Below are 18993 nucleotides of genomic sequence, written 5' to 3'. Positions count from 1 at the left end.
GCTAATTCTTCTTTCCTGTTTGTGGTATTGTTGCTACTTCACCCAGAACCCATTGCTTGTTTTAGTTCATTCATTTCTAATTACCAATATAGAAATAAGGTTCCTTTATTTATACTTCTGGATATACATATGTTACAAAAGGAGCAAACTTTTCAAATGAAAACACTCCCATTTATAAAAGTCAATAAATAATTAAATATACCTTGTTATATAAAATAGACTTTGGTGTTGTATTTACCTTTTGTATACTATGTGTTAACTTTTCTCTTTTGAAGCAGTCGCCTTGTACAAATTTAATTTTTCCAGTTGATTATTCTTATTCTTATATTATGTTGAATTGTACAACTTGAACAGTAGGAATTCTCTCAAGTTGGCTCTTTGACTTACCTCCCCTTTATGTTCTTTAAAACTTATTTCTGATAAGAGTGGGATGTTCTAGATAAATGCTGATTTTCTTATGCCCCAATTCATCTAACTAAATACCTTCCAAGGAGTTCTAGTACCTTTTAGTGGTCAATAGTTTAAGAGAAAAAGCTGGTATGGGCCGAGGTTGCATGGAGAGTTGATATTTGGGCAGAGTACTGCTGCTAATGTTGGACCACTCTTAAAAGGGTATACTGTTTATTTTTAAATATGTGAGTTTACTTTGATCTTTACATTGTAATGTATCATGTTGTTTTCTTTTTTTTTAATTAATTAATTAATTAATTTATGGCTGCGTCGGGTCTTCGTTGCTACGCACAGGCTTTCTCTAGTTGTGGTGAGCGGGGACTACTCTTCGTTGTGGTGTGCGGGCTTCTCATTGCGGTTGGTTTCTCTTGTTGTGGAGCACGGGCTCTAGGCACGTGGGCTTCAGTAGTTGTGGCTCACGGGCTCTAGAGCACAGGCTCAGTAGTTGTGGTGCACGGGCTTAGTTGCTCCGTGGCATGTGGGATCTTTCCAGACCAGAGCTTGAACCCGTGTCCCCTGCATTGGCAGGCGGATTCTTAACCACTGTGCCACCAGGGAAGTCCCGATCGTGTTGTTTTCTGCTTTCTTTTTTTCAGTGTGTGGTTTTACTGATTCCCAAAGAAGACTCTCTCCTACATTCATATAAGTTATTTTAAGTAATACTGGTTTGGAATCTAATACATTGTATCTAATGTCATTTTGTAAGGTTAGAGACAAAAGAATAATTTACTTTTTTGCATAATTAAGGAAGATAGCTGTATTATTTTGACATTAATCTGATAGACCAAAATCTTTAGGAGAAAGATAGTGTAGCATGAATGGGATTTTCTCAAGAAGCCAAAAAAGTTGAAAAAACTTATTCTTGCTGAGGTTTTATAATGAATACAAAATGAATTAAGATATTTAGCTATTATTTATGCTTATTTAGAATAGTAAGTAACACATGTCTTGAGCAGGCAAAAATGCATGGTTAGTTTATATGTGGGGATTAGGGTTTTCCAGCATGTTGTTGCATGCTTAAGAGCAAGAAGAACACCATTAAGCAAAGTAGCATTACTCTTAGCCGTGTTTAGATATTTTAGATATATTTTTAGATATTCTGTAGGTGCATTTATTTTGAAGAGGTTAATCTTTTATTATTCTGATATGTAGATATTTATTTCAGTAGATTTTTCCCTAGGCAAACTTTTGGGTAAAAAAGTGAACACATAAATATTCTCTCCCTTTATTTAGCTCTTGTAGAATCATGGATCTCTAGAACTGAAAGGAACCCTAGAATTTACCTTACCCTTTTTAAAATAGAAAAGGAAATTAATGGTCAGAGGAATAAAAGTACAGTTTTTTTCAATTTTTAGTTTTCTTGATTCAAAGTAATTCTTATAAAAATTAGTCATTATGTTATATTGTAAATATGTACTTCAATACAGTGACTTTTCAGAAAACTTATCTAGGTACTGTATCCCTGGTACTAAGCCTCTAATTTGTTGAAACATAATTTAATATATTTCCTATTACATAATGCTGTCTTTTTGTGTTTGAAATTTCCTTTTTCTGAGAAAAATAGGCTGCATGCCTCTTGATGTGTTGGCATTGCCACGGCTATGTTCTTAAAGAAAACTAGCCTCCTCTTGAGTAAATTTAGTTTTAAATATTACTTCCCCAGATGGATTGTCTAGAGCTTAATCTATTAAAATCCTTAGTTTATAGTATGCTATTTTCTAGGGTACAGCACTAAATTAATACTGTACTTTTTCCCCCCATCATCTTCTTCCCATTGTTTAAGAGTTCTTGAAGCCAGCATAGCAGAAAATAAAGCATGTTTGAAGAGGACACCTACTGAAGTTTGGAGAGATTCTCGAAACCCTTATGATAGAAAAAGGCAGGACAAAGCTCCTGTTGGACTAAAGAATGTTGGCAATACTTGCTGGTTTAGTGCTGTTATTCAGGTAAGAGTCTTTATGCAGATCTTATTTGGTGGGCCTGACAGCAATGGAAAGTGGGTTGGGGTTGTGTTTCTTTTAAGCTGTATACTTTATATATAACTGCAGACCAGGTTTTAGTATGCCTTTCTGTCTACTAACCTAGTTTGGGGATTGCAGTATTCCCCACCCCACTTTGTTCCTCACTCCCAGTATGGAGTTTTAATGATAGAACACTACCTAATGCCTTATTCAGAATTAATTTTTCCTCCTTCCCATTTGTTGGGAATTGTCAGAGTGGAAAGAAAATATTTTTGTATATAAATCCCTGCAAATTTAGGGAAGGATGTAACCAAGACATGAAACCAAAACTGTGTTTTTTTGTGAGTCAGATCAGAATTATTTATATATAATGGAAAATATCATTCAAGAATTATAGTCATTTAAATACTATTTTTATGTAAGAGAGCATTTTATTTGAGGAGGGAACAGATTGACAAATAATTCTCAATACGTATATGAGAATGATGTAAAGAATAAATGTTGATAAATCAAGAATAACATATTTTCTTTCTAACTTGGCAAGGCCTTAATGAAATGTTTCTTGAGCTCCTTATTCTAAAATAAAAAAATGTTTGTATGCATAGATATCCATCATCTTCTCAATTTGGAGTAGTTTTCTTTTTTTTTTTTAAACTTTTATGTGATATGACTTTTGTCATAAATCTTTACCATTCTCAGACATTGATAATGTTATCTGTCAAATTGCAAAACGTTAAATTAAAGTCTCCTTAAATAAAACAATCTGTGAATAATAACATGCTCTTAATTTTAATTGCCATTTAGGAAAATTAGTATTTGTGCTTATTTTCCTAACACAGCTGAATTGTAGCTTATTTATTATTTCTGATGAGTACTTTTAAAATCATTAGATGTTTTCTAATTTACATTCTTTTACACTCAAATTATCTCTTCATTTTGTACTTTTCCAAAACTGTATATGGCGTAAACTTTCATATGATATTAAAGCAACTCACAGGTTATTAAGTTCATTTCTACAAGGTTGTTAATTGTGTTCTCTAGGCGATTAACCTGTAGTTTTAACTTTTTTTCTACTTCCGTGTTATAATTTCCAACTCTTTTCTGCCTTTCTGGCAAATAATATTATATAATTTGATTTCCTTTGGTTTTCTGGATTTATGCCTCACTTTTTAATAAACTGTGGTGTACACTAATTAATAATATGCTATGTTATTTGTTTTCCAGCCTATTAAAATGTTAAGGAATACCTGGATTAGCATAAATTTGTGATGATACTTTCGTTCTTGGCCTTGAATATGCATTAATTGTTCACTTACATGCCAACAGTATCTCAAACTTTATTTACTATCTTAATCTCTTAGACCTTCTTACTAGGCTATCTTGCTTTACTTGCACTGTTAGTAAGGGCTTTTGCATTTCATTGTTCAATCTAAATTTCATAATTTAGTCATCATTTTAAAATATGAAGCACAGTTTTAAGGCTCTGATCTGAGTGTTTATGAGTATGCTTTGCAGCCTGTATTTGGACAAGTAGATGCTACCTTTACACTACTACAGCCAGTAAATGAGGCTCATTGGTTAGCTGTTTCTCTTAGAAAACTATAAGAAGTAAGAAAGTGCTTCTAAAAAATCAATAGTTTAGTTAGAATAAACATCTAGGAGAAGTAACCGCTAACCTTGAAAAATTTGAATTATAATAAAGTAATAAGATACTGACTTGGGGATGTGGAAAAACATTAAGCTTCAGAGTTCAGAAAATTGTGGGTGGGAAGAAAACTTTATCTGGAGATAACTTCGTTTTGTTTTTGAATGTAATTTTAAAGTCTCTTAACCCATTTTAAGTACCTTTTACTTTTCATTTCTAGTAATTGAAATATTTTATTTTTTCATTTCTTGACATTTGCTTAATTCCACAGACATCTGAAATATAACAGTTTATCATCATAAATGGAGCTTTTCACTTATGAAAGAAAATTTGGGTAGGAAATCTATATTAGTGTTGGAAGTTTTTAAATTGTATTTTCCAAAGCAAGGTGGAACTTGTTCAGACTGTGACATAAATGTACTTTGAAGTTTCAATTACAAACTTTTCTCAGGGATGGAATTTATTATACTTAGTTGGCAAGACTAGTATGAAACAACTGGGAATTCTTTTCTTTGTAAGTATTTCTACCAATTATAGTAGTTTACTGGGATTATAAATCTCTAACTTCAGAGTAGGTAATGAGGATAGACTACAGAAGGCACAGCTTTGTTATATTTGTTCCTTTAGGTACGGAGACCTAAGTATTTTGGAAGAAAAGGGGAACAGAATATCAGAAAGAGACTGTAAGCAAAGAGAAGGTTGTACAGAGAATGGCTTACATAATCTTTTGGATGCTAATAATATTAGCCTGACTGTCTTTAGATTGGGTATCAACCAGTTATCTAGTCAGGACTACTTTCATCCTGTTCAAAAGGAACTTTTATGTAGAAAGTACGAATTGGGGCTGCTTTTTCCACTAGGGTGTCAGTGAATTAGGTAGTTACTTATAGGAATATGTTCCCTTCTTTCTCTGGTTTGGGGTGTTAAGTTCAAGTAATCCATGGATTCTCATGATAAACCTTAGCACCATTCCCATTTGGATACCTCTGAGATGCTCAGAAGTAAGGTGCTCATACTTCTCAGTTTGCCTGGTACAGTCCCAGTTTACTCACATGGTAGATCTATCAGCACCTATTAATTAGTCTTGAAGCCCTTTTTCATACTCAGAAGGGTTATGGGTTGGACGATAAGGTATATGGTCGCCTTATGCATGAAACTCTAAGTTGACTAAAATACAGGCATCCTGAGGGCAGAGAGCACATCATCTAGGTTACTGTTCTGTACCAGTGTATAGTAGAGTGTCTGACACGTTGGAGCAACCCTTTAAGTAATTACTGAGTTAGTAAATGAATGAACCGTAAAGGAGCATATATTACTTATGGTGGAATTGAAGACTTAAGGTGCTTCTACCACTCTAATGTATTAAAGTATGGTATTCAAAAGGTGCTGCAAGTTTTCAAAACATTTCAGGATATCATTTAACGTGTTTTTCATAGCACTTGCTTTTGTCTCTAATTTTCATCAAAGAACATGAGTACATAGTTCAAAGAGAAAACCAAAAATTCCATAGCAATAAAAGCCTTGTGAAAAACAGCAGTCCTCTGCTCCAAACCACCCTGCCTGAGAAACATAGTCCTGCTTCTTAAAGGCATCTACAACCAATTCTAGCTGTTTCTCTTGCTATCTTCGTTTTTCTAAATGACATGGCTTTCTGCAAAGACAGATGGGGATTTAGCTCTTTCATTTCACCTACCTAGAATTGCCTTTCCTTTCATCTCCCAACATAGTTATATCACCAGTTAAAAATAGTCAGTAGTCAGTGGTTACATTTTCTTTGACTTTGTAGACATTATGGTGGTTTACTAAGACTACCCCTCTGTAATTCTTTGTTTTCCTGGAGTTGTCAGTTGCCACCTTTTCTTCTTTCTGTTTTCTGTATACTTATTTATCCTTAAAAATTTCCAGCTGCTTCAACCTCTCTTTTGAGGTATTATTAATAGTGTGTTTCATATACTCAAACATCTCAAACATGTTAACTCTTTTTTTTTCTTTTTTCTTTTTTTTTTTTTTGGTGAGGGGAGTCCTTTACAACATGAGATTTCTGTGCCTCAAATCCAGACTGGATTCTCATTTTTTTGTGGTTTAAGCATGGTTGCTAACTTTCCAAAAGCAGGTCTAGAGAAAGGGAATTGGGGAAGGGACAATTGAGGGTCAATTGGCAGGCTTTTACTTAACCCTGTTTGTAGCCCTGAATCGCATCCTACCCTGAAATACAGTATGACTGATTTTTATGAACCTGAGTCAGTTAAGTTATATTCAAAGTTTAAATTTTCCTGTATTCCACAGAGGAGAGAGTACTTGTCTGATGCTTCTCAGTCTGGGAAGGACATAGGGCTTTAATTGCTCTGTATACAGACTTCCAGTTTTTAATCATGCCAGTCTCTTTTTATCTCACCTTGAAACTTATCTGATACCATTTCATTTTTTTAAAAATCCACCAAGGAGAATTTATGTTGCTTTTCCTCAGTATCTTTCATTATAGACAGTTTATGTCTCCCTTTGCTCTCTTGTCATCACTCTTTTTGTTTTCCACAAATTATGTATTTAAACTCTCATCTTCCATTAGCTCTCTGATATTAGCAAGAGTTTAACCAAGCTCTACTTTAACAGATTTCAAAATTGACACATTAGCTTTGGACTGAATGAAAGGATACTTGTTTTCAATGTGTATGAGTCACAAACACAATTTAGGCAGTAGTGACAATTACTCTTTCCCACCCCTTTTGAAGGAATGTGTTGACTAATACTACTATGCCTGATTTAGGGTATAGATTGGTACTTAAAATAAATTTCTGTGATTTGTTGTGATAATCCATGGTCACAAATTCTACTTTGGGTAGTAGCATATTAAGTTGTTTTCGGCCGTCTACCTGCTCATATTTTGCTGGAGTCCAAAACAAAACAAAAGAAAAATGAAATCAGCTTTTTGAAGGCATCATAAACACTAAAGCAGTGAGGAATTTTGAGGCTACACTTTGAGAGAACAAGAATTTCAGAGAGTAAGCTTCACATTTTGGGCTGATTTTATCTTTGAGGCAATTTCCGGAGTGACTGCTGATTGGCTGGGGAGCTAAGCAAAGTTGCACACAGGCTTGGAGCCCTAGGAAACACCTGAGATTTTCAGTTAAATTCTAAAGGGCTACACCCTAGAATTAACTGAGAACTGAAAATAGACCAGGCTTTATAATTTGTGAATCCCAGCTTGAGATTTTCTCAGAATTGATTGGGTTAAGATGATGTAGGTTTGCAAGTAGTCCCAGTTTTGCTGCCTGCCAGAAGGAAATGTAAATTCTGTTAGAAGATACTATCATCTCGAACTTTGAATTTTCTCCAGTTTTTTACATACAATGTCTAGCACTCAAATCAGTCATAATTAGTTATATCAGAGAATAAGACATGTCCAAAAATGAAGAGAAAACAATGGATAATTAGAAATATACCTACAAGGAAACCTAAAAATCAAATTATTTGTTATGTAACTATTACTGTGCTCAAGGAATTAGAAGCATGATTGAGAATTTTGATAGAAAACTAAAATCTATTAAAAAGAACAAAATAGAAATTTTAGAACTGAAAAATATGATAAATGAAGTTAAGATATCAGTGGAAGAGTTTAGCAGGATATCAGACACAACTGAAGAGAGAATTAGTCAACTGGACAGTTTGTGGAACATTTTCACACTAAAGCCATGAAATACAGATGAGAGCATATAAGAGATATTTTGGACATGGTGTAAATTGTACTAACACAATTTATTTTTGGTTCCAGAGGGAAACTAAAAGGGAAATAGGATAAAAACAATATTTGAAGAGATGACAAAGAATATTCCAAACTTGATGAAAGAGATGAAGCCATAGATTAGGGAAGCAATAGGAACCAGGTAGTATGAATGTAAAGAATACTACATCAAGGCACATCATAGTAAAACAGCAAAACACTCTAGACAGAGAAAATACTAAAAGTAGCCAGATGGAAAAGGTGTATCGCCTGTATGATGGAGCAAAAATAAGACTAACGGTTGACTTCTCAACAGAAATGCTATCTTTAAAGTTCTGGGAAAAGTTAACTGGCTGTCTAGAATTCTATAACTAGCAAAAATCTTTAAAAAATGAAAAGAAACTCCACAATTTTCAGTTTAGCAGAAGCTGAAATAATTTGTTACCAGGAGGCCCACACCAAATGGAATTCTAAAGGGTGTTCAAGAAGAAGAAAAAAGTTTTCCAGTGGGAGCTCAGAGCATAGAAGTGGCATTGAGATTCTCCAGATTTGTCAATATTCTCTTTCCTATTTAAATTCCTTGTAAGAACAGTCTATACTTTGTCCCCCTTAGTTTTATCGCATTTCTTCAGGACTCATTGCTGCTCTTCTTCCATTCTGCCATTCTACTGGAAAGGTGACTTCCCAATTGACAAGTCTAAAGATTATTTTCTTGCCCTTACCTTATTAGAATGTGGCAACCTTCAACCTTTGCTAATCTTGTCCTTCATGAAATTTGCCAGTGATTCTTTGATGTACTCCAGAATCTTCTGTGGTACTTTATATCTTTGTTGAGAGGTTTCTGACATAGGATTTTTTAAAGCTCTGCAGTTATTCTGATACACAACTATGTTTGAAAGCTTTCTCTGCTCCTTTTTCTTCTGTGATCTCATACTCCACACTTCCTTTACTATTTTTATTTTGTCTTTCTTATAGCTCTTTTTCCTCTGGCTTTTAAATGCTGCTTCTTCCTTAAGTTTCTGATTTTGGTCTGTTATTGTACTTATTATTTCTGATTTATAACATCTGCTCTCATTGTTTTAACTTGCAATAACAAGATAGTACAAGGGCAGAGACTTGATATATTTTATTCTCTGCTGCCTGTCTTCCTTGTGTCTGGCATGTAGTGGGTGCTCCATAAATATTTGTTAAATGAATGAATAAATGAATGAATATGTTCATATTGCTTAATTAAAAAATACTTCAGATCACAATTATCAGTTTTATGGTTTTACCTTTCACCTTTAGGTCTTTAATCCACATCTATATCTATATATCTATATATGACTATTTCTTTATATATAGTGGACCAGTTTTCCCAACACCCAGTACTAAACAAAATCTTGTTTTCTTATGGATTTGTGGTGCTATTTTTATTTTCTAGCAAGTTGGCTAACCCATCTTTTACTAAGATTTAATATATTATCACCTCCAGTACAATGATTTTCAAACTTTATAAACTGTGTGACTCACAGAAAGGAATACGTTTTACATTGTAAAACACTTTACACATACATATGTATGTAAAAATATCACCAATGAAAATTTTACAAATGATACTCTGGTGAATTGACTGTTTATGACATGTTCTGATATTTTCCATTATATTTTATTTCAGTTTTTAAAATTAATGTTTATCATGATGACATTAATGGGTTACAAGCTATAGCTTAAAAACATAGCTGCAGGAAGCTTTTTCATGAGCATCTTTCACATGCTTTCATTATGCTCTACATGATCAATATTACTGTATTTTGGAGTAACACTGCTATTGTTATAATTAAATATCTGTCTCCTTTCTAGGTTGTGTGTCTCCTTGACGATTAGCGATAATAACGTAATTTCTTTGTGTCTCTATCACCTAGCATCTGGCCCATAAATTTATTTGTACTATATTTTTGTAGAATTGATACCTCTAGAAAACTCATGCTGAACATAACATGTCTAAAAAGTTCTGGACTTTGCATTTGTGTAGATTTTATTTTGAGGAAACTGCTTAGGCACGTAGTAACATAAAGAAAGGAAACTTTTAATAATATATATTATGTTTTTTTGAGTTGTCCATGAATAATTTTCTCCTTTGCGGTACCGTAAATATTGTTAATGATCAAGAATAATATGTCAAAATTAAAAAAATGTGACTTCTTCTCAGGGAGAAAATAGGCCTTCTTGTGCTAGTGGGAAATATTCTGTATATAAAATAAATCTCTCAGGCCAGTCATATGTTCATAGTTCTGTTAATAGAATTTTCCCTTCGGTTATCTTAAATTGTTGTTCTTTTTCAGTCATTATTCAATCTTTTGGAATTTAGAAGACTAGTTCTGAATTACAAGCCTCCATCAAATGTTCAAGAATTACCCCGAAACCAAAAGGTAAAATTATGAAAAATTTTTAAGCAGAGTATATATGGTCTTCATATTCTTTTATCTGTGCTTGCTTTTGGGAAATTTGCCAAATCAAATCTGAAATAGTGTCAAATTTGAATGTGAACCTATTAATCTCAGCTACAACAGTAACTTCCTATTCTTGGTTACTATATTGTAAATATGAATTTTTCTTCACCTGTGTGTCAGTAATAGGCCAATTTTTTTGTTTCACTTTAGTAATTGCTTTTTTCTTCTTTTTTCTGGATGTCAAATTTCAGTAAATTTTATAGGTTACCATTTACAATTCAAGGTCTTTACTCAGTTGCCTCCTGAAAAATTGTGTGGAAATCAAAAATTTTTCAGTTATTTCTGTAGATGTGCTCTTTAAAAGGTTAGTTTTGCACTGGTTGTCTTTGCAGTGCAAATCTGTAACTTCTAATATTGTTAGGCAATATAATGTGACAGAGAGCACAGGCATCAGGACCACATTGCCTGGGTTCTGGCTGTGGACCTGCTTGATCTAGTTACTGCTCGTTTTCCTTATCTGAAAAGCATAAATAATAACAGCAATTATTTTATAGAGTTGCTGTGAGAATTAAATGAGATAAAACACATAAAGGACTTAGAAGTACCTGGTACATAGTAAGTACTAGGTGTCAGCTATTGCTAGTTATTATACTGTTCATATTAGCTTTTCAAAAGATAGGACTGATTTGCATGCAGAAATTCATATTAATGAAAAAAATTAATTATGGAGATGATATCCTTGAGTGTAAGACTTCAGTGATCTTGTCATAAAGAAACTGTAGCCCTAAAGGGGACTGGTTGCAAAGACAAAGAAGTTAAAGTTTTAGGTTTCAGAAAGTGTTGAACTTTGTGTGACCTATTGTTAGTAGTAATAATACGTTATTAAATTATGTTTTCCTTTTAGTGTCTAATTTTGAAAACTACTTTTCCTGCAAACATGTGAAACATTTATAATGCTAGCTAGTGGGAATATAATTTGATTTATAACCAGCTTTTCAGGCTGTAATCTTTGGCCATAAATTGTCAGACTGATAAGCCATTTTCAAAAGGGAAGCAAGATCACCTGACCAACTACTCATACTTCCAGAGAAATTAAGCAAACACCTTTCAGTCATTACAGTTTTTACATGAAACTTTTTGGACTGTTGCCTCTCTCTGTCACAATTTGGTTAGTTCTTTGTTCTGATGTCTTGGTTGAAGTATATTTATAATTCTCATGATTATTTAGAATTATTACTTGCAATTAGAAAGATATCTAGATAATCCCCCTAGTACTTGGAAATTATTTACACCTCTAAATAATCCCAGGAACAAAGAACAAATCAAAGAGGAAATTTCAGGGTATTCTGAACTGAATAAAAATTAAAACGTGATGTATCAAAATTAGAAGTATTTAGCTAAGACAGTGGTTAGTGGAAAATACATGAGCTAAATGCCTTATTAGAAAATAAGAATTGTTTCAAATTAATGGCATCAGATTGCATCAAGAAATTAGGGGGGAAAAAGCTCGTTAATTTGAAAGCAGACGAAAGGAAATAATAAAGACAAAGTACATAAATCAATGAATTAGACATCAGGAAAACAGTAGAGAAAAATTAATGGAACCACAAGCTGCTTCTTAAGAAAGTTGGTAAAATTGATAACCTTCTAAGTAGACTGAGTAAGAAGAAAGAGAGAAGAAACAAATTACCAAAATAAAGAATGAAAGAGGGGCACATCACTGCATGTTCTGTAGACAATAAAAGAGAATAGTGGAATATTATAAACAACAGGCAAATATCTTAAAAGCTAACAGCTATTGAAAATGATGGAAAGATAGATAACCTGAGTATCTCTATATTATATTAAAGAAATTGAGTTTTTAATTAAGAACCTACCCACCAAAAAAAAAAAAATCAGTAGCAGCAAGGTTTATTGGTGAGTTATACCAAACATTTAAGGAAGAAATAATAGCAATTCTCTACATGTTTTCCCAGAAAATTGAAGAAGAGGTAAAACTTCCAAATTTACTCTATGAGACCAGCATTACGCTGAAACCAAAAGTAGAAAAATATGTTTCAAGAAAACTACAGACCAATATTCCTCATGAATAATAGAAGCAAAAATTGTCAGATTTTTGGCAAGTTGAATGCTGTAGTACATATAAAGGATAATAATACCTCATTGGCAGGTGGGGTTTATCCAGGACTGAAAGATTGGTTTAGTGTTCAAAAATCAGTATAATTCATCATATTAACATATTAGACAAGAAGAGCCATATGACTATTTCAGTAGATGAAGAAAAAGGATTTGACAAAAGCTAACATATATTTATGGCAAAATCTCTCAGAAACTAGGAATAGAAAAAAACTTTTTTATCCTGCTAAAACTCATTTATGAAACTTACAACTAATTATAATACTTTATGGTGTAAGACTGAATCCTTTTCCTCAAAGATCAGGAACAAACAAGATGTCCCTCACCACTTTTCTATTAAACATTAGACTGGAGTTCTTAACCAGTGCTGTAAGGTAAGAAAAAGAAATAAGCATGCAGATTGGAAAGGAAGAAACAAAGCTGTCTTTTCATTTATATGACTGATTGTCTAGTTAGAAGATCCTAAGTACTCTACTAAAAAAAAAAGATGCTAGAATCAAGAAGTGAGTTCATTCAGCAACATTACATGATACAAGGCAAACATACAAAAATCAGTTGTATTTCTTAATACTAGCAACACACAATTGGGAATTTAAATTAAAAAATACTTATGTAAGACAGCATAAAATATGGAATATTAGAGATAAAGTAGACAAAAGATATGGAAAACCACAAAACATTGCTGAGAGAAATTAAAGAAATAAAGAGATATACTATGTTCATGGATCAGGGGATTCAATTTTTTTAAGATATCAATTGTACCAGTTTAATCTATAGAATCAGTGCAATCCAGTTATAATCCCAGCAGGCATTTTCATAGGAATTGACAAATTGATTGTAAAATTTATCTGCAAAATCAAGGGATATGGAATAGCCATAGCAGTTTTAAAGAGAAAGGCAGCGTTGGAGGAATTAATTATTCGGCTACAATGATCAAGACACTGTGTTACTGGTGAAAAGATAGTCATATAGATCAGTAGAACAGAGTAGAGAGTCCAGAAATAGAACAACACATATAGGGGTAATTGGTTTTAATCAAAGTTGCCAAAACAATTCAATGGTCAAAGGAAAATCTTTTAAACCAATGATGTCTTAGACAGAAAAATACTTTTCAACCTTTACAGGACACTATTTGTGAAAAAAAAAATCATAATGAACTATAGACCTAAAACAAAGAACTAAAACTATGAAAATTCTTGAGGAAAACATAGAAAATTTTAGGGTTCTGGATTAAGAGAAGATTTCTTAAGAAGGACAATAAACAGGCACAAATCATACAAGAAAAGAATTGATGTTTCATTTTCATCAAAATGAAAAGCTTGTCTTTGAAAAATTCATACAAAATGAAAAGGCAAGCCACAGATTGGGAGAAAATATTAGCAAAACATATATCATACGAAGGAATTGTATCTAAAATATATACAGAACTTTTACATCTCAATAGTAAGACAAGTAACCTATTACTATATTGGGAAAAATATCTCAACAGATTACAACACCAAAGAAGATACACAGATTGTAAATAACTACATGAAATGATGCTCAATGTTACTAGTCATTAGGCCAAATGCAAATTAAAATGAGGGGTGCCACTAGAAGAAGTAAAGTTAAAAAATATAGCCCATATCCAAGTGTTTTAGAATGTGGACCTAGAACTCTCATTACACTGCCAGTGAGAATATAAAGTAGTTTAATGCCTTTGGAAAACAGTTTGTTTGTTTCTTAAAAACATCTACCATACAGCCTTGCCATTTCCCTTCAGTTCTTTACTCAAGAGGAATGAAACCATATGTCCACACAAAGCCACATCCAATAATATCCACTGCAGCTGGAACAGGTTAATGGATAAATAAGTTGTGGTCTGTCCACACAATGGAATCCCACTCAGCAATAAAGTGGAATTAATTATTAATGTACATAATCATATGGGTGAAGTTCAAAATAATTATGCCGATTGCAGGAAACCATTGACTAAAATGAGTACATAGAGTATGATTTGATTTATATAAATTTCTAGAAAGTGTAAAGTAACCATGGTCACCTGGGAATGATTAGGGAGGGGAGTGAGGGATGAAGAAAGTTTTGGGGGTGATGGACAGGTATGTTATTGATTGTGGTGATACATTCATGGATGTATACGTATGTGAAGCTTGTAAAATTGTACACTTTCTAATGTACAGTATATTGTACATCAGTTATATCTTGATAAATCTGTTTAAAAAAAGATAAAGAACTGTGTTTGAATAATTTCTAGATGTGGTGGTATTTTCATAATTTAGCCATGCAGTGGCTAGTCTTAACAGCAATCACTAATTTTGCCTTTTGAAATTCAAGATTTTCTAGCCATAGGAATTGGCTGAGAGCAAAAAATGTTTTATTAAAGTATTTAACTTTTCACATATGCGTCTCAGCAGAATTTCACTTAATTTTCAAAAGTCATTTATTTCATTCTTGTCACTTGGCAAGGAATGTCTCAAAAAACTGCCTTGCCTTAGGTACAGTGATAAATGAAGAAATTGATCACAGGAAATTAAGGAGATTTCTGAAAATTATTTTATGGATTAAAATTTTTAGCATTTACACTCTTGAAACCTATTTGTATAGGGCACTTGTTGGGGAATAGTAAGTACCACAGAAAAATCATGGATTAGTTTTTTATCTCATTTAAAACTTTTGCATTTCATCTTTATCATCAATGGTGGAATTTATTATGCTTAAATAAAATCCATGTTTTCTATAACTTAGCATTTTTATGTTAGACTTTATGTACTTTCTGATTGCTGTAATGGGTATGTAGTTTTTAGATCAAATAAATATTTGGAATCAATTTTATTCCTTTACACCTATTTCTTAGGACTGCTTTTTAATGTATTGTGGGAGCAACTGTTTCTTTATTAATTGATTATATTCTGGGTAACAACTGTACACACACAGACACACACTGCTACAAAACTATGCAAACTTGGAAAATTTTTCTAATATTTAAATAGTATATGTAAGCTTTATCTGTTAAAATTGTTATTTCAGGAGCTAACCATAGTAAGAACTGCCCGTCTGATTTGTTACCATAATGTATTTCACTAAGACATGTGAATTACATTCTTATAAAAAGTTTTCTTCTTATTTTAAAATAAGTTGTTTGTGATTGATAATATTGGGTTGTTTTTGTTCCTTCTGGAAGAAGAAGAAAAACAGTAGTGAGTTTTCAAAGGAACACTAGAAAGATGATACATTAGTCTAATATTAGGATCTAGTCTAATTACTTATTAGACTAATGTGTCTGATAATTAGGATTTTCACATAACAGTGGCAGTAGTGATTCATTGCTGAATGAAAAACATTAATTTCAGTAGATGTGGAGTTTGAAGAGATCATTGACTTGGAGGGGCCTTGGGGAGGACTTCATGGAAGAGGGGGATTTTTGCTTAAATGGGTTTATTGAGCGTAAAGTACTTAAGTAGTGCCTGGCACGTGGTTAGCACTCATTGAATGTTGGCTCTTGTTATTGCTGTCCTCAGCAGCAGCTGGGCTTTGCTGAATGGAAAGGATTATAATAAACAGACTTAAATGAGGATATTCTTGGCTGGGTAATGACATGATTTACTGTGAATATGTGGCATTTATTCTAAAATTGTGAGCTTAGTCTAGGTCCTCTGCTCTTTCCGTGTTTGACTCCTTCTTTCAGTCTGCTAGATGACACGGTCACTCTTCTTTTTTTATGGTAATAGAAGTGCTAGATTCATCCCTAATCTATATTAGTTAAATTTTTGGTTAATTTTAAAATGAGTATCTCTTTACCAGTAAAGATTTTAATCTTCACTTAAGGATTTTTTCTTTTTTTTCAATAGGAGCATCGGAATTTGCCTTTTATGCGTGAGCTTCGGTATCTATTTGCACTTCTTGTTGGTACTAAAAGGAAATATGTTGATCCATCAAGAGCAGTTGAAATTCTTAAGGATGCTTTCAAATCAAATGACTCCCAGCAGGTAGCTTTGTTGAGCTTACTTGTTTATTAACTTTTTATTTTATTTAATCTGATCTTAAGCAGTTTTTTTCAAAGATAAATGACAAAGATGTTGTCATTTATCTTTATACAAATAAGCTGGAGCCATTTAAAACATTGTTTTATTTGGAAGATTTACTTTTAAATTAAGAAATAGTGATAATCTTGAAAGTATATGATAAATGAAGCTGTAATTTATATTATAATTAAAATTACTAAATGAAAGCAGTGGGTAAAATTAAGAATGTTCACAAATTTTTAATTAAAAATCTTCACCAAGGTGTGATAACGCAGTGTCAGTGTAGTATACATGCTTTTGATATGCCTCTCTTTGCTGGCAGAAAGTAGTTTTCCGTAATTACTCAGAAAAGGTTTCTGAATGACATTAACATTGTTATTAGTTCTGTTATTTCCCAATCTTTATGTAGTGCTGTTTGGTTGCTTTTTTATCAATTTTTTAGAAAGAATATTGGGAATTTTCCTATAAAAATAGAAAATGTCTATAAACAAACCAACATTTTCACATATAATGTGAGAAGTCAGAGAAATTAAAGAAGGAAAGAAAGCAGAGAATAATAGCAACAGTGTTGGAAAAGATGACAATGACATAATGGGCAAAAGATAAAGACAATACTTGAGAGGAGATTTAAAAAATCTGCTACGTTTGCAGTGTAGTTGTTGTAGTACTTGGATATATATCTGTTACATGGATGTGTGGAGAGCTGAAAGATGTCTGATTTTGCCACTGCCTTCCCTGTGCTTTCTTTTTTTTTTTAATTCATTTTTTATGGCAAAGATAAATGAACAAAAAAGGTGGTCACATCAGAATTTGCTTATATTTGCTGTTGTTTTCAGTTTTTCTCCCCCCTAACATTTTCTTCTAAAGAGTATTGGATAAGTAGGAAACCTTTTTGTTTCTTGTCAGATATAACCTTGCAGGGTAAGTAATGTTATAGAAAAGTATGGAAAGCCATTTTAAAGTATTATATTAGTTTGCTAGGACAGCTGTAACAAATTACCACAAACCGAGTGATTTTAAGACAATAGAAAATGATTCTCTTATAGTTCTAGAAGCCAGAAATTCAAAATAAAGGTGTTGTCAGGGCCATGCTCCCTCCGGTGGCTCTCAAGGAGAATCCTTCCTTGCCTCCACCATCTGGTGACTCCTGGTGTTCCTTGGCTTGTGGTGCCAGTCTCTTGTCTTCATCTTTACACGACCTTTTCCCCTGTTATGTCTGTGTGCCTGCTCTTTTTTTTTTTTTTCCTCTTATAAGAGTACCCATCATTGGATTTAGGGCCTACCTTAAACCAGGATGATCTCATCTTGAGATCCGTACCTTCTTTACATCTGCAAAGACTCTTATTCCAAATACAGATGGATTCTGAGGATCCAAGTGGACATATATTTTGACAGGCCTCAATTTAACCCACTACAGGTGGTATGGATGTTTATAACTGGCATTTTGTGTTAAGTTTAGTTGTCTTTATATGGCTTTAGAGCAATTTATTTAAGCTTCCTAGACCTTAGTTTCAACATTTTAAAGGTAAATAGGTTGGCCCAGATGCTCTTCAAAAAACTTCTAGCTGTGAAAATGTATAATAGTAAGTTTGTTTTGTATTTGGGACTATTTTGATAAAGGCAAATTGCTTACACTTATTTATCTGTCTCTGGGAAGTCATAGTAGGGTTGCTTTATCCCCCCAGCCCACCCCAGCCCACCCCACTCCACTCCCCATGCAGGTTCTATACAAACCTGTTTGCTGTGCTCCAGGTCAGAGTGTTGAAAGAATTTTATGGTAGTTGATAAGTACAACTGCCACTGCTTATTCCTGTTTATCTATGTCAGGTGATGTAGGACCGAAGAGATGGCAAAAGGTGAAGATTGTGCTGGTTCTGATTGGAGAATCAGTTCGACGTTCATGAGGTGGTAGACTTGATAGTTGGGGAGTCAGTGATTAATTAGGCTCAACCTATCCAAATTAACAGATATCTTAGTAAAATGGGATATGGCTTAAAAAGTTGTGCGTTAACAGTTGAATTGAAAAAATGAATTGTTTAAAAACACATATTCCTTCTAAGACAGAAGCCAGTAATAAATCTTTATATAATGAAGAACTCTTTGGTAATGTGGGTCCTTCATTTTATAAAGATCCATTAGAGAGCTCTTTGTGGGGGGGTAATAACTCTTTTTAAAAATCTCATTGATAAGTTTGAATTTATATATATATACACACACACACACACACACACACACACACACACACACATATATATTGTTTTCCCTCCTAAGGTGAAACCCAATTACATGATAATGAATATAATGCTTGTTTTTCTCAAATACTGATTTTATGCTCTGGTTAAGTTATAAGTATTTCTTGCATTTGATGTGAGACATTTCATATGATACCTTTGTGAGGAGTCAGTTAATTATACATTTGAAAAGACTGGCTGTAAGTTTTATGTTGCAGTATTTAGTGTTTTCATTGGTAGGCTCGAATATCAACAAGACTTTTTTTTTTCCCCCACAGCAAGACGTGAGTGAGTTTACACACAAATTATTAGATTGGTTAGAAGATGCCTTCCAAATGAAAGCTGAAGAGGAGACGTAAGTTACTGTGAAATTTAGTGATGGAAATAAATTAGGAGAT

General features: G+C 33.0%; 1 protein-coding gene across 1 annotated transcript in view; it reads left to right on the top strand.

The window, feature by feature from the left end:
* The window catches only part of USP25 (ubiquitin specific peptidase 25), a 142589-nt gene that overhangs the window by 47784 nt on the left and 75812 nt on the right, over window positions 1–18993 (top strand). Inside the window, exons 5-8 of the mRNA XM_061194023.1 lie at window positions 2234–2396; window positions 10099–10185; window positions 16191–16328; window positions 18874–18950. Coding sequence (XP_061050006.1) covers window positions 2234–2396; window positions 10099–10185; window positions 16191–16328; window positions 18874–18950 — 465 coding nt within the window. The remainder of the gene's footprint in view (window positions 1–2233; window positions 2397–10098; window positions 10186–16190; window positions 16329–18873; window positions 18951–18993) is intronic.

The sequence above is a fragment of the Eubalaena glacialis genome, chromosome 6 (genome assembly GCF_028564815.1).
Source record: "Eubalaena glacialis isolate mEubGla1 chromosome 6, mEubGla1.1.hap2.+ XY, whole genome shotgun sequence".
Classification (NCBI taxonomy): domain Eukaryota; kingdom Metazoa; phylum Chordata; class Mammalia; order Artiodactyla; family Balaenidae; genus Eubalaena; species Eubalaena glacialis.
This window is presented reverse-complemented; position numbering and strand designations above follow the sequence as displayed.